General features: G+C 46.5%; 2 protein-coding genes across 3 annotated transcripts; both read left to right on the top strand.

Annotated features, from left to right (window-relative positions):
- The first annotated feature begins 377 nt into the window (after positions 1-377).
- lin9 (lin-9 DREAM MuvB core complex component) lies at positions 378-7,960 on the top strand. Its single transcript, XM_068753677.1, has 15 exons — positions 378-429; positions 1,369-1,401; positions 1,807-1,898; positions 2,471-2,584; positions 3,046-3,173; positions 3,346-3,471; positions 4,429-4,586; positions 4,705-4,838; positions 5,021-5,149; positions 6,105-6,206; positions 6,304-6,384; positions 6,486-6,611; positions 6,688-6,870; positions 6,954-7,051; positions 7,146-7,960. The coding sequence occupies exons 1-15, from the start codon at positions 399-401 to the stop codon at positions 7,249-7,251; spliced, it is 1,641 nt and encodes a 546-aa protein (XP_068609778.1). The 5' UTR covers positions 378-398; the 3' UTR covers positions 7,252-7,960.
- Positions 7,961-12,576: 4,616 nt separating this feature from the next.
- On the top strand, positions 12,577-19,038 carry acbd3 (acyl-Coenzyme A binding domain containing 3). 2 transcript variants are annotated; one of them, XM_068753576.1, is made up of 8 exons: positions 12,577-12,856; positions 13,989-14,130; positions 14,750-14,890; positions 14,997-15,155; positions 15,267-15,441; positions 15,675-15,915; positions 16,460-16,744; positions 16,927-19,038. In XM_068753576.1, the coding sequence occupies exons 1-8, from the start codon at positions 12,586-12,588 to the stop codon at positions 17,139-17,141; spliced, it is 1,629 nt and encodes a 542-aa protein (XP_068609677.1). In that variant the 5' UTR covers positions 12,577-12,585; the 3' UTR covers positions 17,142-19,038. The 2 variants fall into 2 exon arrangements, with proteins under 2 accessions (XP_068609677.1, XP_068609676.1); XM_068753575.1 differs by having other exon boundaries at positions 16,427-16,744.
- Positions 19,039-22,081: the final 3,043 nt, after the last annotated feature.

The following is a 22,081-nucleotide window of genomic DNA, read 5'->3' as shown; positions in this document are numbered from 1 at the left end:
CTAACATTCTATCTAATAAATATTCATCATCATCGTCATCAGACATGTCTGTGGTACTCTTCCTCAGCGTAAAGCCACACTGCTGCTCACAAATACTTAGTTCTGTCCTTAGTCTAGCCTCAACCACTTTTTCCCAAAACTTTATCAGCTTTATCCACCACAACTTTATTTACACAACTCTGTCTCCCCTTAAAAATAGAAAATACGTTTTCCACAAGGAGTTGCATTTGTATTGATTGAATGTAATTGGATGTATGCATATGTATATATTTACAATATAAAGTGACAATTGGTACATTAGAGGTTATTATTTATTTCTCAACTCGCCCTCCACATCGCGTCCCGACCCAGAATGCATTTTGACAAGGTCTTTGAAAAAGCGGCGCGGCTAATTCAAGATGGCGGAGATGGACCAGCTGTTAGACGAGAGTGAGTAACAACACGAATTCAAAGAGTTTGCGTTGTATTCGCGCGGCGGTCCGATAGCGTTCGAATACCTATTTTTGTAACAAACTACTATCTCTGTCCGTGTAACAAACATCGTTGGTTTTAAGTGGAGTTCTTAAAGTAATTTGTTTTGACATAAGGAGATACCGGTCTGTCCCAAATATGCTAATGCTTGTTAGCATGGTAGGCTAACCGTAGCTAATGTTGGAGTTGGCCAAGTTACTTCAGACCAACTGGGGTAAGCGAATAACGTTAGCTTAGCTATGAGCTAACGCTTGCTAGCCTCATAGCGTAAGCAGTAATAACAAAAGGACTTCGCTGTCGCCCCTGCCCAAATACACAAGCTAGTCACAAGCTATCCTGTTTATGCTGCACATCGCTTTTGGAACCTTCCTTTATAATAAATGTCAGCTGTGGCTCGCGTTACATTTCTGTGATATCATTTTTGACGAGTTGGTGAAGGGAAATTAATCGGGATTTGAGTAATAAATGCTGAAAGTAATTTCCGTGGAAGTGATCGTTAGTGCCAGGTCCTGGTTGTAACGCGGTCCCGTTTGACACGGATCGGTGATGTGATCTGTCCAGCTGATGACAGCTCAAAGTGGTGGTTAGGGCCTAAACGACTGCGCTAGCTAGCCTTTTATTTCACTTCATCCGAGCTCCCCTGCCTGCTGTCACAGTTTAAAGGCCAGCCTTCAAACGATAGCAATTAATAGACTTCGCGATTGGTGGGTAAATTAAATCTATATTGATTTAGAGCTGAAAAACCATGAACTCAAAACACTTCCAATTTACATGCATACAATGCCCACATAGTTTAGATCAAAACGTGAACATGGTGCTGCTTTTAGTCAGATGTTTTCTGTTGTGTGTGTTTGTGTAACATGCTGTTTATTAAGGTATGGCTATTCTGTTCCTCAGGCTCTTCAGCAGAAGCACTCGTCAGTCTAAAAGGTATGTGGACATTATTTTTAGCTGTTTGTACATTGCGATCGACTGGAAAGGAGTGAAATTCCTTGTGCCGGGCGGGTTGAGTTTATTCTGACACAGATGTGCTCATATCTGCGTTTGTCTGCTGACGCGTGCTCTAAATGAACAAATTAAAAGTGTTGTAAAAACGATCCCTTTCTCATTGGATTCTTATTTCTTTCTGGGCAATTTGTTTTCTCGATTTTGGATTTATTTTTTTCATTGTAAGACAATCTCTCCAATCACCTGTCAGTAAAATGTACATTGTTTCTCATTTATAGATAGCGTTTCGTTTGACATTCAGTTTTGTTGATCTCGCTTGGGTTTTGTATGTGATCTATTCACACTATTTAAATAAATAGGTGGTTTGTTTGGGGTGTTTTTTCACAGAAGGGAGTTTGTCCCACACTCTGAATGAAAAAAACAACTTCCCGAGAGCTCACAACACCAGGGGACGGCATTCAACCCTAACAATGGACACGGTAAGAGACAAGTATTAGTTAATAAGTTATTAACAAGTGGAAAACATAGAAAGAGGAAGGAATATGCAGGACTTCTGTCTCTATAACAATTTTACAGGTGCCACTTTTAGAAATGTAAAATATTATTTTGTAAAGTTTTTTGCAGGGTTGATTTATTGAATTTTGGTGTAGTGTTAGAAATATTTTAGTAGCAGGGGGATGAAAGTATTTATCATAGTATTGATTATTGCTTGTTGTTTCAAATTGTGCTAAAATATGTACTAAACTGTCTCTTAATTTTAGTGACACCATATCGGATCCTTCTAGAAAAACGTGTTTTAGGAGGTAGCGTAGGAAATACTCCAACCAATCAAACCAGAGCAGCATACCACCAGAAATGAGGCCGGCATGCGATCCACACTCTGATGAAAGCATTGCCTACTTGCGTTAATCAATACAACCATTCCGGTGTGTTTTCCTGCTGCTGCAGTTTCTCTAACATTTTAATAAACTAACTCAAACAAACACTTGCAGCCGGATTACTATGACTCCTATTGCTCTATTCCCAAACTCCTCTCCAATTGTCCTTCCAGCCTACGCGGAGCTCAAAGAGGAGCCGTTTGTTTCGGGAGGAGGAGGAGCAGCCCCAGCCGCGTCTCCCTGCCAGGTCCCCTCGGAGGAGCCAAAGGTTCGGCACCACACCACAGGTAAAGACGGCCTGCGTGCCTTTTTTAAAATGGCCCTACCCTCATTGGGTTAAAGATGCTGTCTGGCTGTGTTGCTGTGTTTTTATAAATATATCCCACTCACAATGGAAGAGTGCCTGTCATCGTCCCATCGATTCATTTACAGCTCTATTCTTTTTTCCTCTCTTCGGGTAGTAATGTCTGCTTTTTGCAGCCTTCACAACTACTTCCTTTATCTTGTACCCTTTTTTTGGAAAATATAAAGCCGAACGAGTTCGGAGAGCACGCAGAGTCGATGGCTAGCTTTAATTTCTTCTGGTAGTCGCTTTAAATGAACAATGTAAAATACAATGAACGGAGGCTGCCAGGCCCTGCGATTTATTTCCAGCAGTCTTGTGCTTGTAATAGTTTAAATCAATAGAGTGATATTTTGCAGAGACTAGGAAAGTAAAAAACTGTTAACGTAATGTGTTTCTTTGCAGAAATTTTCTGTTGTGACCCCAGATAAGAAGGCATCCCAGAGAATAGGGCTACGATTAAGAAACCTCCTTAAGCTACCCAAAGCTCACAAATGGTGCATCTATGAATGGTTCTATTCCAACATTGACAGGTACAGTCGCACCTTCCTCCCCAGAAGGCTGCCGTCAGTTTGAATTCATCGTGCTTAGTTGAGCAATGGTTTTTATTCATGTGTAATAACGTTCCGTGTGATTTTTTATGACAATGTTTGGTCAGTGATATGTTGTGCTTGTTGTGCTTTCCTCTCCGTTTGTGTTTTCCAGACCGCTCTTTGAGGGAGACAATGAATTCTGCCTGTGTCTTAAGGAGTCTTTCCCCAACCTGAAAACAAGGAAGCTGACGAGGGTTGAGTGGGGAACGATCAGGAGACTGATGGGGAAACCCCGACGGTACGCTGAAGTCGTCATTGTCTGAATAAAAAAGTATTTAAGCCGTATGCCGGTCTGGTCTGGTAATACTTATACTTAAAATAATACAGTTTGATGCTAACTTCCCCAAGCAGCGCATGGAAGAAGGATTGCATGATGACTTGTTGGCGCATAGTGAAGAATGTTTGAATACATTTACCGTTTACTAGAAACATATATATACCATGTGTACATGCATGTAAAATCACCAATAATTACTCAATAGCAAATGTGCTGAAAATAGTATATTTTACAGGCTTCCAATTAGAGAGAAGTATATTTTTGTTTTGATAATATTTTACTCAGACCCAGAAAAGTGCAACTTTTAGCACACAAAAATCAATGTTAAAAACACGTCTCATGTCTGATCACGGGCTGATCGGTCGCCTCAAAGAAGAGCCCCGACCGTTCTCGGTCCGGAGAAGCTATCATTTATTAACTGATGGATTGTAAACGACATAAAACATTTACCGGTACTGCCAATGTTTTCACTTGCTCTGCTTGCACTCGTTATTTATTTATTTTTTGCCACTAACTACACACACACACACACACACACATACCGTGCAATGTGCTGTTTAGCAACCGGCGCTACGCTACCCGTAAACAGAAATGAACTTATTTTTACCAAACATGCTCAGGTTTAATTTTTTACTCCCAAAACTGTGATGTTTATTTTTCTTTCTGCACAAACTGAGCCTCAAATTGAAAAGAAGTGCTCTTCGTGTTGAGCTCTGATACGTAAAACTTCAACTTACGACCAGAATTGGTTTCGAGGAATCGGTCGAAAGCTTTCCGGTATGTCGCAAACACAAACGAATTGACAGAACGGTCGTAAGTGGACGGCTTCCTGTATTGTAGTTCACACACTTGACTGTCTTGGACTTGCCTCAATGCTTTTTAAAGCTAGCTCTGCACGTCGTCTTCTGTCCCTTCCAGGTGTTCGTCTGCGTTCTTTGAAGAGGAGCGGACAGCGCTGAAGCAGAAGAGGCAGAAGATGCGTCTGCTGCAGCAAGGAAAAATATCAGACATGTCCAACTGCAAAGACCTTCCAGATGAAATCCCCCTGAGACTTAACATAGGAACGAAAGTCACTGGTAAGATGAAAAGAAAAGGACAGCCCGGGTCAAAGGTCATCACGGCGACCAAAGGACCTGCGACTCACCCGCTTCAGGCTGTCTGTATCAGTCACAGGGTTTTTGTTCCCCTCCACAGCGCGACTCCGAGGCGTCCATGATGGGCTGTTCACCGGGCAGATCGACGCAGTGGACACCAGCGCAGCCACCTACCGTGTGACCTTTGACCGCAGTGGCCTGGGAACACACACAGTGCCTGACTACGAAGTTCTGGTAGGATTAGCCTCTTAGCTAACAACTCGACCCTGAATGCGTCTCAAACTGGATGTTTTTTTGGGTTTTTTGGTCTCTTTCATACTTAAATTCATCTGATTAAAGACCACGGACGTGTTGGCATGGCAACATGGCCAGTATCGTAATTTACTAAATGACCCGCTGACGCTTGTGTCTCGTAGAGCAACGAACCCAACGAGACGATGCCGATTTCAGCCTTTGCCCAGAAGCATCGGACGACGCGCTACATGCAGAACCTCATGACTCCGCCTAGAGGGATTTATCCAGCTGCTCCCGCTCCCGTCGTCATGGTACTCTAAACGTCCTCCTACCACAACAGCTGGGCAGCTTCAACGTACAGCTGTGACGATACCCTCGGGGTTTTTATGCTGTGCTGTGACGTCATCGCTACACAATTCACGCAGCCTCTGATTGGTGGGCAGGATGGGTAGCCAACAGTCATGCTGATAGATAATCACAGTGCACATTCAATGTCGGACCTGTTTCTCTGCTGGATCACGGAACGTCTGGAAAGGATTCCTGCTCATCGGTTCCAGACCTATGAACAGATTCTGTGACGTGCAGCGGGACGACTCCCCGGCCCACTTGCTTGTGTATAAATCAATTCAATTCAAATGTTATTTCTGTAGCGCCAGATCAGAACAGAAAGGTATCTCAAGGCGCTTTACAGGTGTAGCAGGGAAAGACGGAACCAGACTTGACCCACAAGAGCAAGCACAGAACGTCCTTTTATTAGGCAGACACCTTGGCTCACAGTTGGGCGGCCATCTGTCCGGACCGGCTGGGTTGAGAAGGAGAGTCAAAAACAAAGAGATGGATAGAGAGATAGAGAGCAGACAAAAATATAATGCTGCTGAACAAGATACTGACTAAAGAGTATGCAGACTATGGAAAGCTATAAATGCTAATGCTAGCGATAGCGACATCGGTGTTGAGGGACACAGGTCCAGGTTCTGCAGCACCACGGACAGAAGGACCTGCAGACAGACAGAAAGAGGGACAAACAGAGAGATTACTGACATATATTTATAACATGAATAATTAGAGAGGGAGGCGCTCAGTGTGTCATCGGAGGTTATTCCACCAGTGCTGGCCTCTGGCAGCATATTGATTATCGACTATTCACTTGCTATTCCTTTTCTGTCAATCAGCGTGAACTCATTTCTTGTGAAGATAACAAACAACGTATTGAAGGTGACACCGGAGTCTTTAGATGATGTTGTATGCCTCTTCCTCTAATAATAGGACAATGACCCTCTTCTCAACCAATCACCATGGAGGAGCAATCTGCCCGGAGCCGAGGGCGACACTCTGGGAGGATTTCCTGTCAAGTTCCTTGTTCAAGTGGTAAATGCTTCATGCTAAATGCTGAATTCTGAGCCTGCTTTTCGTGACACTTTTTGTGACACTTTCATCCATCTTCTTTTTTTCCCCCTGTAACCAGACACGACTGTCCAAAATTCTCATGATCAAGAAAGAGCACATCAAGCATTTAAAAGAGATGAACACGGAGGCGGAGAAGCTGGTACCATCATCTCATGTTAAACGTTGCTCCAAATGCATTCTGGGAAGTTTGCATTCAGTATGTCAAACACTTTCTTTTGCTCGTCTTCCTTCCATGTGCAGAAGTCTTATGCCATGCCTATTGACTTGGACTTCCAGAAGAGGTATGCCACCACAGTGCTGGATCTCGAGCAGCTCAACAAAGATCTAAACAAAGTGCTCCACGAGGTTCAGCAGTTCTGCTGCGAGGTAAACCAGCAAGGAGGGAAGCCGCTTCCAGGCGGGCGTGCGTTACCTGCGACACTGATTTATTGTGTCTGAGCAGCTCGCTCCGGATCAAGGCATGGTTCCGGCCGACCATCCCACAGAGCTGCGGCGCCACTGTGAAGAGGAGGCCCAGCAGATGGTTCAAATGGGAATCTCTGCGAAGGAGGAGCAGCAAAGGTTGAGCAACCCCGGCCTCACGCACCTCATCTCCCGCCTCACGGCGCTGCTGCTCCAGATCAAGGTCGGCTTTCAGCCTTTCAGTGTCTCCTATTTATAGTCATTTACTTTTTGCCTGAATTTAATTTTATCGTTTTCCTCCTGCAGAGACTGGCAGATGGAGGCGACTTGAATTCATTTGAGTTTAAATCTCTTATGGATTCCCTCAATGACATCAAGGCATCGATCGATCCCTTGAACCTCAGGTGAGAGCACCCATTGGCGCAATAATTCAACTCGCTGCCTGTGTTTAGTCCACCTGACATTTCCTTGACTGTTTCTCCCCCCCCCCCCCCACAGTTGCTTCCAGAATAATGTTGAGATCCATGTGGCACACATCCAGAGTGGCCTTAGTCAGCTCGGCAACCTGCATGCATTTGCTGCCAACAACACCAATGCAGTCTGAATGGCTGCGCCGTGACCTTTCACCTGAACTGTCGAGGGACTTTTAAAACACACACACACGCTCCCATGGATGTTGTGAAGCACAGTGGAAACTGGAATTCGATGTCCCAGTGGAAGAACTTTGGAATCACACCCAACAGGGGCGGATTTTACCCGTTTTATTGTACAGAAATGTTGTTGCACTCAATCGAACGCAAACCTGAACGAGTCTTAATCTGTTCCTCCAAACACGGTTATTTATTGGTATCACGTGCCAAACGTTAACTCTTAAAGTTTTTATAGTCTATTTATTTATTTTTTGAGTAGCTGCATGGTTCCGAACAATATTGAAGTTCTCCCCCACCCGCCTCGCCCCCGCCCCCATTGATCTTGTTCTGATCTGTTGCTCCACTGATGGTAAGCACAGGGAGGCTAAAGAATGTTTTATAAGACTTTATTGTAGATAAATGTACAATATCTGTGATTATTAGGACTATCGTCGATAGCTTTTATAATTTTGTGTGCACTGAAAAGAGATTTTGGTATTTTTATAAAGGAGAACTCTGGCGTTGATGTCTTTTACTCCGGTGAAGATCTCGGCATTTCCATATTCGGCATGGCTGTGAGCCCCCCCCCCAAAAAAAACAAAAAAGTCAAAAGTGATTTCAAATATTCACGTTCTTTCTGAGCCTCGTTTTTTTCAAATTTGTAAAGTTGTACATGTCGGTTCCTCTGAGCAATTGTATATAAATGTAATTTTTATATTAAACAAAGTTGCAAAGCAGTATTTCTGTTCTGTCTCAAGTTTTTAAGAACGGATGAAACGGTTTAGAACAGTTTAAGAACTTCATTACATTATTATATTACAATAAATATATATATATATTCACATGCAAACAGCTGTACATCACCTCTTATAATACACACGACTCTTTGCATTCAGGATGAGTCACATGAAGACCCCAAACCCCCCCATGGCCTCAGCTTCCCATTCGGAGTCTGAGTCTGTAAACTCTCGTGCCTCGGTGGTGTGGCGATTAAACGCGTCCCCTGCGGCCCTGATGCACGGGTACTGGATTTGGGAACCATTATCCGTTGGCGGTGATCGGCCTACGTTATTCTGGGTTGGGATGGGAGGAATCACGATCTTCATCTCCGGTCCAATAGTCTTGTTAGGTGGGAAGTTGTCGTATTCCACCAGGACGGTCGCACCTCGGCCGCCGGCCGCTTTGGCCTCGGCCTTTGGGTGATGCTCGTTCTCCTTTGGATACAGGTTGACGTTGCAACACGGGACGTCGGTGATGCTGGGCTTGTGTCGTTGCGTCTGCTCGGGCCTTGCTCTGCTCCCCTCCTCCTCGTAAGCGCAGGAGATGGCTGTGTGCTCGTAGCCGCCGGGCTTGCGGAGGACGCCGCTTTTTTGTGACTCTTCCGTGTTTGGGTGCATTGGAAGTCTGAAACTGTCCTCCAGGCCGAAACCTCCTGTCCGGTGTGCCTCAGCTCTCTGGTTGTGGTCATAAACTGAAACAAACATAATGCAGTAATTAGATCTGACATGGAAAAATACATTGTATTATGTTGCTCTACATCAGACCTGGGCATTGCTTGGCCCTTTGGGTGACTCTGACCGGCCCCTGTAAGGCTAATTGGAAATGACAAAATGAACACATTTTCTAGTTTTACCTCATGCATGGACTAAAACTGCATTCAGTGACGTATCTGTCTTAATGAGCACAAAGACACTATTGTGATGTATTTAGGATGCTGAGAAGCTCCGCACAACTTCCCAACAGTATATTAAACTCAAAATGAGTTTTAGAGTGAATGTGAGTGAAAATGTTCACTAATATGAGTCACAAATGGTAAAACGTTCACATTTATTTTACCATTGTTTTGAATAAATGACTTTTTTTGTAAGGTAACCTCAATTTTTAATTGCTTAATTATAACATATACTCTTACAAGCTTGTCAGAACGATGCTATTTACTGCTTTTTTAAATAAAGAAATGCAATTAATATTATGCAGAATTGAGTTCAGCCTTTTGGTTTCCTCATGTGGCCCCATGGAAAAAAATAATCCCCCCCCCCCCCAGTTGGTTTTCAGAAGAACACGTTTTGAAAACCCTGAGCCCAGGCCGCCGGTAACGTTTGGACTACCTGTCTCGGGGCCCATCCTGCTCTGGAGCTGGCTGAAGGCCCCCCCTCCCGGCGCGTTAGACACCTTCACCGAGGAGCCGACCTGGCGACGAGACTTCGCCCTTCTGTTCTGAAACCACACCTGGAATTTACAGGGGAAACAAACGTGGGCGAAATGAAATCCACCAAATCCGGTTAAGTCATAAAGACCTGGACATCCGCGGCGGGCGAGGCCTGTTGGATACCTGGATTCTGGACTCCGGCAGCCCGGTCAGAGCCTCCAGCCTCTCCCGCAGGTAGATGTCAGGGTATTTCGTTTCCGAGTAAACTTTCTCCAGCACCTCAATTTGCTGCTGCGTAAAGTTGGTCCTCTTCCTCCTGTGGGTCAATATGGCCACGCATTTATCCACTCTCGGTGCGGCGTGCGCGGGGTTGAAGTAGCTTGGAGCTTCTGACGCGCCATAGTCTGTAAAGAGAGCATAAAACGCAACATAAAGTAGCCGGCGCTTTCAAAGCGCACTGGATTTGCGCGTAAATTACGCACGGCTCCGCAACCACCAACCTGAGCTCGCCACGCTGTTCATCTGCAAAGCCCCTTCGTGGTGATACATGTGGAAATGATTCGGGTCTCCGTGGGTTGACATGATCCGCAGCCGGCGCGCTTCCAGGGACGAACCTTTACGGTTCCGCGCTCGGGGGTTAAATCCCCTCCGCGATCAAAGGCGCAAGAAGCAGCGTCGATGTGTGAATGGGGCGACCATCAGCGACCGCACAGAAACATCAGACGTCTGCAGGCCGGCCGAGGTGTGAAGATGTCGCACCTGGGACTGGGGGGGGGGGCTGCCGCATGTCCTTTTTAAAGAGTCTTTAATGGAATCTGCATGCTGAATACACATCGGCAGTGAAAACATTTATCCGCTTTGGAATGGATGAAGTCATAATGTACCAAAGACAGACGGTCGCTGCTCCCCCCCCCCCCTCAACGGGGGGACCCGGGGGGCAACAATTTGTCGTTTGAAAACAGCCATGATTATATATATTTTTGCCTCGTTGTGTCCATTTAGTTCTTCAGAACACATAAATAACAGGAGCATGGCTATTGCTTGCCCCCCCCCCCCCCCAAGTAATTAATTATGATAAAATGTGCATTTATTTAAGTGTATGTTATTATCATTGCACAAATCAGTTTATCGCTGTATTCAAATAATGTAAAAAATGTAACTGAAAAATGTATTTTATTTATTTTCTGACAGGACATTCTTAATATATATTTTTTATTTTATTTTATTTATCTTTCCGGTTAAGATCAATTCTAAATAATGTTTCTTTTCTTCCGACGATTAAGGTATTTAGATGGGAAAACATTCTTGCGGCAGTGACAATACAAAGATTATCTCAATACACAAACTATAATATAGGATACTCTACATTTAGTGGATTACCTTCCTCTGATCCAAAGGGGAATCGGGTCAGGAGGCCAGGCTGGCACCACCAGACAGACTAATTTGTTCACACATATTTAGACAAGATTTGAATGCAACATGAACTGATAAAGACCCCCCCCCGAAACCGTGCTTTATGGCAACAGCATATTTCTTTTAGCGACGTGAGTCAGTTAGGATCATGCTCCTGAAAAAATGGAATAAAACATCTTAAACTTTACTCAGGATATTTATTCCTGCATGAGACTTGACAGCTGCTTTGGTCATTTCACATCCCCAGCAGCACTTGCTGATCCCAATATGTTGACACATGCAGCATTGTTCAGAGAGGATGTGCTTGAGGAGAACAGTTCACAGGTTGCTTTGTCTGATGGCCTTAATTGAGTATTGCATGTGTGCATAGGTCTGATTGCTATGCTGACATTAGGCAGTTGCTTTATCCATCACACTTTACAATGAGATAAAGTCCATGAGATGTACAGTAGATTACTGTGTGCATTTATATATGACCAAAAGCTATTATAGGACATGGCTAATGAAGTGAAATATAGTGAGCAAAAAGTAAAACTGTGATGTGCCTCTTAAGTTTTACTATCAATGTTTATTCTGAATTTTCAAGATTTTCACCCCACAGCTATAAAATATTTTTTTATCCGGGATAAAAAGTCAGATTTGAATCTTGATATGTTGTGTGCCGCCGTTTACTGACACAGCAAAAAACCATTTCTGTTTCTTGTTGCCGGCTGACTTGCAGACAATCAGAAGCATTCACACCAGACCGGCCATTATACATTTAACATGCAAGGCAGACAGGGAGCTCATCCTCACACGTTTGCAGCTACATGTTGAAAAATCAGCTGTCTTCTCGGCCTTTGATATGTCTTTAGTCTTTGTGTATTTGAGGAGTTGTTTAAGGAAATGAGTACTTTATAATTCCCAAATAAAATTGTGTTCTTTTGTGATCAATATGATCACAAGTGTTAAGGGTGTTGATTGGTGTTACTGAGCAGCACATAATGTTAAGAAAGATCTGTTTATTGCACAGTTTGTCCAATCAGGGATCTTTATTGTTTGCTTATTTTGTTGTTCATATTCAAAATTAAAACAACAGCTGGCCACTTCGATATTCAAATTATTTTCTATAAGCAGAGACAAAAATTGCAGTTTTTTTTTTCCTGCAATAAACAAACGGGTAAAAGTGTAATTGAGCGAAAGCCTGAGAATGGCTGCATGTATATGAAATGTGGAATACAACTCACCACACAAATTACACAAACAGTGCTGTAAATAAAACTATTGTCAACGGTAAAAAAAAAGAAAAAAGAACAAATTAAAAGTACAAAAAAAATCAGTCTTTAAGAAAATAGCATTTGAATATTAAGTATTATGAACATATTCTATTCTCGCATTTTAATTGTATGAAATCCATACCTAATAGGGAACAAAACCCAATCAATGAACTTTTCTGTTTTGCCTTTTTAATCTGTACTTTTACATACTGTATTGCATTTATATAACAATAAAATTAAAAAGAATAGTCGTTCATTACTGTCATTTCTCGAGGAAAAGTAACTACTCAAAACGGAATGACTAAAAACATGCAACATATTCCATCTTAACTGCTTTTTTTTCTTTTTTTTTGTAGATAAATATCTTATCAGTTAAAGCCTCGTCATTATTTATCGATGATTATTTACATAAAAAAGAAAAACCATCCCGGAACTTCCGCCCAATCCGAACGGAAGTAGGTACGTGGCCGCTTCAGCTGACAGTCGACACGATGGCGACAGAGGTTCAGAGCGGCGACCTCGACAGCGCTACTTCCAGCCGGCTCGAGGTGTCCATCGATGGCCTCACCCTGACTCCCGACGCGGAGGGCGAGCAAGGCCGCGCCGAAGAACCGGGACCGGCCCCCGGCTCCGCGGACCCCGAGACCCAAACGCCGGATGACGCCGGAGACGACGATACAGAGACTAGCAAGTCCGGCGTAGAGCGCAAATGGGGGTTCCCTTTGCTGGAGCTCTACGGGATGGGCCTCAAGTTCTTCAGAGGTATTTAACGAGAGTCGCGGCGCTTTATTAGCCGGCAGAAGCCGCTAGCATCCGGACGCACCGGGACATTTGTGAGACGAAGCGCCGTGCGGTTAGCAGGAAAGCTAACTGGCGTTCCGCTTGTCACCGCCCGGGGCTGGTTTAGCCCTTTAGCCAGCGAGTAGCTAACTCACAGGCGAATGCTAAAACAATCTCTGCGCTCCAGAGCGGTCCGTGCGCGCCTGTGTTCGGCCTGCGGGCGGTTTGTTCCGGTTGTTTACCGAGAGCTGCCTCTGGTTCGTGTTCATGCCGGAGCTAGCACTCAGAGCTAGCACCCAGAGCTAGCACACAGAGCTAGCACCCAGAGCTAGCACATACCCAGAGCTAGCACATACCCAGAGCTAGCACCCAGAGCTAGCACACAGAGCTAGCACCCAGAGCTAGCACATACACAGAGCTAGCACCCAGAGCTAGCACATACACAGAGCTAGCACTCAGAGCTAGCACTCAGAGCTAGCTGTCCTGATGGAATGAGGGCTGCAAAACACGCCCCGCCCGGCGCACCCGGCTCGTCCCCGGTAAAGTTGGACGCTCTGAGGTCTTCGGCCGCCTCGTCCCGCTCCCTTCACCGGGCGGTGCTATTTATTTATGATCTGAGTGTTTACAAAATGAGACTTCATTGTTATCGTGACAGAATTGAAGCTGTAACAGTGACGTGGCTGTAAAGGCAGCGTCATTCGTTGAATTCGGTGGGAATATTTAAAGTCTGTATCAGGTCTCAAGATTTAATCAATATCACTATGCTTTGCTGTGTGTGTGTGTGTGTGTGTGTGTGTGTGTGTGTGTGCGCGCACACACACTGGGCTGGGCGCTGTTCGGACCTTGTCCAAATATGTTCTGACTCTGACGCTGTTTCCGTGCCGTCCATTGAAATGCCATGAGATTATGTTTCAAGTTATCAAGTGATTGCTATTTGCTTTTGACTGGAGTAGCCGCCATCAACAAAGTAATGATATACTCTGCTCCGTAGTTTGTAAATATGCCCCTGTGTACTGCTACTGTTTTCATTTGTTGCGCTAAGATGTAGTGGTATTAACCAGCAGAACGTAAACGAGTAAATGAATGTAAATGACTTCCGACCTGCTGTTCTCAGATAAGGACGGGAAGGCCTTCCACCCGACCTACGAGGAGAAGCTGCGGCTGGTCGCCCTGCATAAGCTGGTGTTACTGGGGCCTTACAGTCCAGATGCGTCCCCGGACATCGGCTTTTTTGATGTCTTGGGAAACGACCGAAGGTAACCCGGGCAGATTTCTGAATGCGTCTCTAAACCCGGGCAGATTTCTGAATGCGTCTCTAAACCCGGGCAGATTTCTGAATGCGTCTCTAAACCCGGGCAGATTTCTGAATGCGTCTCTAAACCCGGGCAGATTTCTGAATGCGTCTCTAAACCCGGGCAGATTTCTGAATGCGTCTCTAAACCCCGGCAGATTTCTGAATGCGTCTCTAAACCCGGGCAGATTTCTGAATGCGTCTCTAAACCCGGGCAGATTTCTGAATGCGTCTTTAAACCCGGGCAGATTTCTGAATGCGTCTTTAAACCCGGGCAGATTTCTGAATGCGTCTCTAAACCCGGGCAGATTTCTGAATGCGTCTCTAAACCCGGGCAGATTTCTGAATGCGTCTCTAAACCCGGGCAGATTTCTGAATGCGTCTCTAAACCCGGGCAGATTTCTGAATGTGTTCCTTTGTGTACTAAATATCTGCGTTGTGTACTAAAGGTCTCCGCCTTACGTGGTTTTTAAATTCACCTTCATGAAGACGAGATGACGGTCTCGTCTTCGGCTGCGTCCGGGTACACCCCGGACGAGTCGCCAGTATATATATTCAGGTGTCCATTTTTGCTTTGTTTGCAGAAAAGAGTGGGCCTCCCTGGGCAACCTGGAGAGGGAGGAGGCCATGGTGGAATTTGTCAAACTGCTGAACCAGTGCTGTAACCTCTTTGCTCCTTATGTCACCTCGCACAAGATCGAGAGGGAGGAGCAGGAAAGGAAAAGGTGAGGCGCTTCCTGTTGTCGTCGGCTCGTCCATCGGGGCCGGTGGACGCGCTGCCTCAGTGAGCTTCGTGCGTTCTATCCTTCCTTTACGTTTGCTCCAACTCAGGAAAGAAGAGGAGGAGCGTCAGCGGCAGGAGGAGGAGGAGAGGGAGAGACAAAGGCAGGAGGAGGAGAGGCTGCGGCTTGAGGAGGAGGAACGGCTAAGAAGAGAGGAAGAGGAGAGGAGACAGGCGGAGGAGGAGCGACTACGGGTTGAACAGCAGAAGTATGTCTGACTGTTAGTATTGATCCCACGGTGACGCCTGATTGGTCGTCCCCTGACGGTACATCAGAGCGGAAACCCTCCACCGTCCATTTCCCGTCTGCCTCACCCCAGGCAGCAGATAATGGCGGCGCTGAACGCGCAGACGGCGGTGCAGTTCCAGCAGTACGCTGCTCAGCAGTACCCGGGCAGCCCGGAGCAGCAGCTGGGCCTCATTCGGCAGCTCCAGGAGCAGCACTACCAGCAGTACATGCAGCAGCTGTACCAGGTGCAGCTAGCGCAGCAGCAGGTAGCCTGGAAACGCACGCACACGCACGCACACACACACACACACACACACACACACTCTGATGAGGTGCACGGCAAAACCGAAGCTCAGCAGGAGATAAAACATGATGCTCTTAATGTTGTACGCCCGTAATCGGTGTGGTGAAGGTGGTCCGGGCTACTTTCAACAGCACTGTAGAAACGTCCTGTTTGATTTATGCCCCCCCCCCCTGATTTATGCCCCCCCCACCCCAGGCAGCCTTACAGAAGCAGCAGCAACAAGCCGATCCGACAACGCAGGGCGCCCTGGAGCTGAGCGGCTTCACCGCTGCTGAATCCATGTGCACCTCCTCAGCAGGACCTTTGTGTCCAGCGCCCCTGCCTGCTGGGGGGGAAACCCCGACTGTCAACGGAGGCCAGTCGGACCCCTACCTGGAGAGTACGGACCGGGAGCCGGAGCCGGCAGAGGAGGTCTCGGAGAACGGACCCTTAATAGGTCAGCGGACCGCAGATGGGTTGGCCTTGGTTTCGAAAGACAAAGCGGGGGGGGGGGGGGGCAGGGGGGGCAGATAAATCAGATACAGTGAAGTTGGACGGAAGCTCATCCTCGTTTTGAGCAAATTCAAATCTGGCTCTTCTCTGCGATGTCCTTCCTGATGGCACCGGGAGGACAAGAGTGTGATTCCAGAACACTGAATCAAATGGATTTCATTCGGCTCAGTGCTGTTTAAATAAAGTTTTAGCGACGGTTTGACGTAGCGCCTTGGCATGCAGAGAAACTCGTTGATCCAAGTCCTGTCAAAGACGCCGGGGCGATGTGGGCCGCCGTGTTTTTCTTGTTCGTGTGGACAAAGAGCTCTTTAAAAAGACGATTCATGTGACGGTTCTGACACATCGTGCTTTGAAAGCTCTCTCTGCGTCATCGGTGTGACGCCGGCGTGAGGACTCTAAATGCAGCGTGGGGGGGGCGTTTCCGTAGCGTCTGCTTCCTTTAGGATCTGCACGAGCAGACCGTAAATCCTCTCGTCTCCCCGCTGCAGATTCCCCGCCGGTCATCGCCGCGCCCTCCATGTGGACACGGCCACAGATCAAGGACTTCAAGGAGAAGATCCGTCAGGACGCGGACAGCGTGATCACGGTGGGGCGCGGCGAGGTGGTGACCGTGCGGGTGCCCACCCACGAGGAGGGCGCCTACCTGTTCTGGGAGTTCGCCACAGACTATTACGACGTCGGCTTCGGGGTGTTTTTCGAGTGGACGGACGCCGCCTCCGCCTCGGTCAGCGTGCACGTGTCTGAGTCCAGCGATGATGACGAGGATGAAGATGGTGAGATGTGGAGAGCGTACCGTTCTTATCCCACGCCGGTCATAAATTGTTGTTGTTGTTTTTAAAAAGTATTTCAAAAAACACCATTTTGAAGTGTCCAAAGTACATAAATACAACCTCCTCGTTGGCCTTTGCTGACTCCCCCTTTATGCACTGCTCCTGTGCCCCCCCCCCTCCCCTAGGCGATCCTCCCAGCGAGGAGGAGAAGGCTAAGAAGGAGGCGGGGAAGCCCCAGGTGGATGAGATTGTGCCGGTGTATCGGCGGGACTGTCACGAGGAGGTGTACGCCGGCAGCCACCAGTACCCCGGCCGCGGCGTCTACCTGCTAAAGTTCGACAACTCCTATTCGCTCTGGCGATCCAAGAGCGTTTACTACAGAGTCTACTACACCAGATAAGCCTGAATGCGGACGTGGGGGGAGCCGCGGCGTTTGTGTTCGTCCGTACGTGTGTGTGGTATGTGTGTGGAGGTTCGTGCAATGGCGGTGTGTGTGTGACTTAAACGCAGAAACAAAGTCCACATCGATTCTGGACTGACCCACCAGAGGGAGACAAAGAGACACCTGGAGCCTTTTTTTATTTTTTTTTCGTATGTATTGCGTCCCGGACGCACCCACACATTGAGCCGTCGGAAGGCGTGTGTGTGTGTGTGTCTGTGTTTGAGCCGTTGGAAGGCGTGTGTGTTTATGCTGTAGATTCCCTACTTGCACGCCGCTTCTCATCCAGAGCTCCTCTTCCGTCACCGCCTCAGGCTAATCGTGTCCCAAATGACCTCCGAGTGGCGTTTCCCCCTGATGCACGAGTTCAGGCTAGTATCCGAGTTTCCTACTTGGTGGTGAAGGTGATTATTTATCCCGACAAGAACACAACGATGTAAATCAAATCATCCGGGAAAATGCATTCCTTACTGCCTTTTCTGTTCCACATTGAGCTTCTAGTCCCGCTTACGTGCTGCACACACAAAACACCAGCGCGTGCACACGTCATCCTTTTTGTTTTGTTTTGTAAAACAGTAGCCCATTGCTCCGTCTCCTAGCCACAATGCTTCTGCGAGGATTGGTGGGAAAGTGCTCTTATTTCTCTGCAAAACATTAATCAGTAAATTTCATCTTTGCTTCTTGATATTTTTTTTCTTTTTTTTTTTTTTGATAGAGTGGATCTGTCAATTTATGAAGGACGGGCAAGTAGTCATTCCATTGTTGAGGACGTAATTCAAGTTAAATGTTACATAAGTGAGTATAAAATAAAATGCACGTGGACAAACGTGGTTGTTGAACCTTCTGCCTCTATGACATCGAGGGTCTCACTTTGTTTCAGCCTCTTTCTAACTGACTGATGACATTAAATCTCCAACGGTTTTGTGGCTGATGCAGACGGAGCATTAATATCCTTATTTAATATTACCTGAGGGAGAGGGCTCTTATTTTGGGCGGAAGGAGACGCTGCACTCTATTCTCCGAACAGCAAAGGTTCTAGTTAATTTGGTGGTTGTGAATCATTACATCCCTGCTGCTTTCACCAATCTAAAACATACATATATATATAATTTAGTTGCCTTTTTTTATTCCTTTTCTTCCTGGCACGAGTCAAATTGTATGTGAATAAACTCAGATTATATAATTTTGTTTGTGTCTCGGGTGATGTGCTTACTAACTCATTCGTAAAATCTAAGTGTTCCATCTTTAAAGTCTTATTGTCAAGATGCAGATCAATTGTTTTTCAGTTAACGTCTCTTAAATCTACAATACTTTGTGCACAAACCACAAAGGTGCATTATGGGAAGGTTCTTTGTCGGTGTCAGCTGTATTTGTGCATTTCTGTGTGTGTTTGCAGCCCAACTTTAGAGATTTAAAGGTGGAATAACTTTACGGTTGGGCGACCCCCCCCCATCATATTTAATTACGGGCCACATCTGCCTACATGTCAGTGATTTGACTACGAAGATGTCGCTGTTTAACGACGTTCCCGCGTGTCCTGAGGTGTGATTCCCGTTTCTCTGGAGCTGATTTGTTCAAGCTTTGTATGTAAATAATCCGCGTTAATGAGAATATGTATGGATCTCAGACGGGGAAGGAGGATCAATGCACTGTATAATATTGTGAATGAGATTTATGTATACATTTCCCCCAAAATTAAAGTTTAAACCTTGTGGGAATAATTTCAACTGAAAGACACTATAGACATGTAAAAAAAAAAAAAAAAAACTTTTTGTATTCTTTTGACCGCTTTTGGTTTTCTTATGAGTGGAAAGATCTTTTTGGGCATCAATTTGATCTTGATTAAAGTTTTGTTCAGCTCTGATGTGTGTTTTTATGGTTTCTTTCTTTTATTTATGTGAATGTTTCATTTACTGCCTCAACAAACTATCCACTAGAGATGCAGATTTAATCATTGACATTGAGAAGAATCAAATTAAACCATCGGTCAAGTTTAATTCTTCAAGTCTACTTGTCATCCACGGCTGCATGGATTGTCCTATTTATTTCCACAAGGCAATGTTAAAACGGAGAGGAGGCAAAACCGGGAATGTGGGAAGCCGGCCTTTAACAATAGAGCAGTATTAGTACGACGTCCTCCGGCTGTCTTCCTGTTGTACGCGGCTTGTGCCAAGGGGAGAACAAAAGCGGATGCGTCTCGCTCGGGACAAGTTGTTCAACGTAAGGAACAGTTAAAAGTGTTCCCCGGTTTGATGATTCCTGTGTTGTGAGTAGTGAGAAAACACAACAGCCTGTCATCAGTCACCCCTGAAGTTGGTATGATCTCCTGGAGAGACACCAGGGAACCTTTTTAACTTGACTCAGGCGGTATTGGTGGGAAATGCCAGGCGATGGAGTACTCACGAGAGCAGACCTGGGCATTGTACGGCACCAGGGCCGCATACGGCCCTTTGGGTGACTCTGACCGGCCCCTGTAAGGTTAATTGGAAATGACAAAATAAACACATTTTCTAATTTTACCTCATGCATGGACTAAAACTGCATTCAGTGACAGTTCAGTGTGATGTTTCTGTGATGTCTTTAGGATGCTGAGAAGCTCCACACAACTTTCCAACAGTATATTAAACTCAAAATGAGTTTTAGAGTGAATGTGAGTGAAAATGTTCACTAATATGAGTCACAAATGGTAAAACGTTCACATTTATTTTACCATTGTTTTGAATAAATGACTTTTTTGTAAGGTAACCTCAATTTTTCATTGCTTAATTATAACATATAATCTTACAAGCTTGTCAAAACGATGCTGTTTACTGCTTTTTAAAATAAAGAAATACAATTAATATTATGCAGAATTGAGTTCAGCCTACGCGGCCGGTTCAGTCTCCATGAACTCCAGTTCAGGTTTTCCATCAGCCCGACGGACTGACGGAAGGGGGGGAGGCAGGTAAGCTCCCATCTGCATGAGGCTCCGGCTCCGGCTCCAGTGGCCACAGGTGGTTCTGAGTATTTATCCGGGTTTTTATTTGTACTTTTTTTGTCTACTTGCGTGTTTTTTCTTTCTTCCTCCTCCCCAGCTTGCCTCCGGCCTGGCTGAGTTTGAATAGACTTCGGGAGGAAACGTCTCCCGGTTCTACAACAGCGCAAAGTCCCCAAATTCTTTTGAAAAGCCCAAAATGTGGCGGGACCGGAAGGATCGATACTTAACGGCCACGGGCCGGCGGTGCGCGTCGGTGTCGGACTCGTTCTGAAGCCGCGAGGACTCCGCGCACGCAGTTTTTTTTTTTTGTCCCCTTAATAAGCTTTTAGTATGAAATAAATATGCCCTTTCACCAGAGGAGCATCGAGCCGCGGCGCGTCGGGAGGCTATCCGGGAAAGATGGCCGGATCCCGGCGGGAGCGAACCGGAGACGCACGCCGCGCAAGCCCGTGTTGTTCTCGTCACTGGACGAGGTCGCCTGTCACGTCATGACCAACGTTATTCACCAGGTCTCGGACCTTTCTCGCCACGCCAGCGACATCTTCCTGGGCATCGGGACGGAGGCGGGCGCGCTGTACCGGCGATCCTGCGAGATCCAGGCGCGCCTGCAGACGCTGCAGGTTGAAATCCGCAAGCTGGACCCCAAGAAGGTCCAAATCCGTGAGTTTGAAACTTTTACTCTGCAGCGAGGTCCAGTTGTGTAACGTCTATTGTGTTGAAGGTTTCCTTCACCAGCGCACCGGCCGCGTATAGAATGGATCTGCATCTGGGGGGGGGGTCTGATCTCACAACAGCTGCCGGCGTGGAGTCCGGACGATCAGGCTCGAATCTGTCACACTTTGAACGTTTGCTTTCTGCTGGACTCGCCTTGACTTTGACTCGCTGAGTCCCGTCAGAGGTGATGGATCTCTCTCAACACGCTGGCCGTCTGCGTTTAGGTCAGCCTGAGATCACAGGGGGGGGGGGGGGGGGAGTCAGAGTTCGGTCCAACCACAGGATGCACGGATGGGGAACCCATGCCCTTCGCTGCACCCTGCTCCCAGCGGATTGGTTTTGGGGCTTTGCTTTGGCTTCCTTCGTAGAGGTGCGTCCTGCGGTTTCCCACACGCTGCTCATATGGGCTGTGCCGTATATGAAACTGTCAACGGATCGTCTTTCCCATTCCTTCAATATGTGGCGTCTCCGTTTATCGTATTTCCTCTGGGAATAATTCATAATTACGAGCCCAAATTCTCAGCGCTCCCTGTCTACTCCTCCGGACTAAAACTCTTGCTGCGTCTCCTTTCCCAGTGACACACTCTCAGCCCCCCCAAAAAACACCAGATGCAGGAAGACGAGCTGCGCAGACGGTTCTCAGACGCAGGAGAACGGGACGCACGATGAGTCACGGATCGGTCTTTAGGGGCTCCGCTCGCTACGACTGTGAGGTCGTGTTTAAAGAGTCGTCCTCAGAAGTCATTTGGTGGCGGTGTGGGAGCATGGTCTGGAATGCCTTTTTGTCACCTCTGGCCTGTCAGCTCCCATGTTTCCACAAGGCTCGCAACCCAAAGGGGCTGACGGGTGTCAAGACGGAACCGAACGGCAGCCCAGAGCCTCCGTGTGGGGGAACACGTGGTGAATCTGACTCAGCGGTCGAGTCTTTCTCTCCAGACTCTCCTGCCGTGTGAGAAGTACGTTTGGATATGCCGCTGAACAGCTGGCGGAGTCGCTTTGAATGGGAATTAGAATAAAAGCTAATGTGTGATTTTAAAAAGCCCTGGTCTCTGCCGGAGGTTGAGTCATTCAGCCGTCAGGAAGTATTTTGTAGTCTTTTTCTCTTCAGTTTCATACATGGCAGTAATAACCCCCTACCCCCCCTCTACTTTTTTTAGCATCTCAACAACCTTTTAAATACAGGGAGGGGAAGTAAGATCAGTCCAGGGAA

The sequence above is a fragment of the Brachionichthys hirsutus genome, chromosome 20 (genome assembly GCF_040956055.1).
Source record: "Brachionichthys hirsutus isolate HB-005 chromosome 20, CSIRO-AGI_Bhir_v1, whole genome shotgun sequence".
NCBI lineage: Eukaryota > Metazoa > Chordata > Actinopteri > Lophiiformes > Brachionichthyidae > Brachionichthys > Brachionichthys hirsutus.
This window is presented reverse-complemented; position numbering and strand designations above follow the sequence as displayed.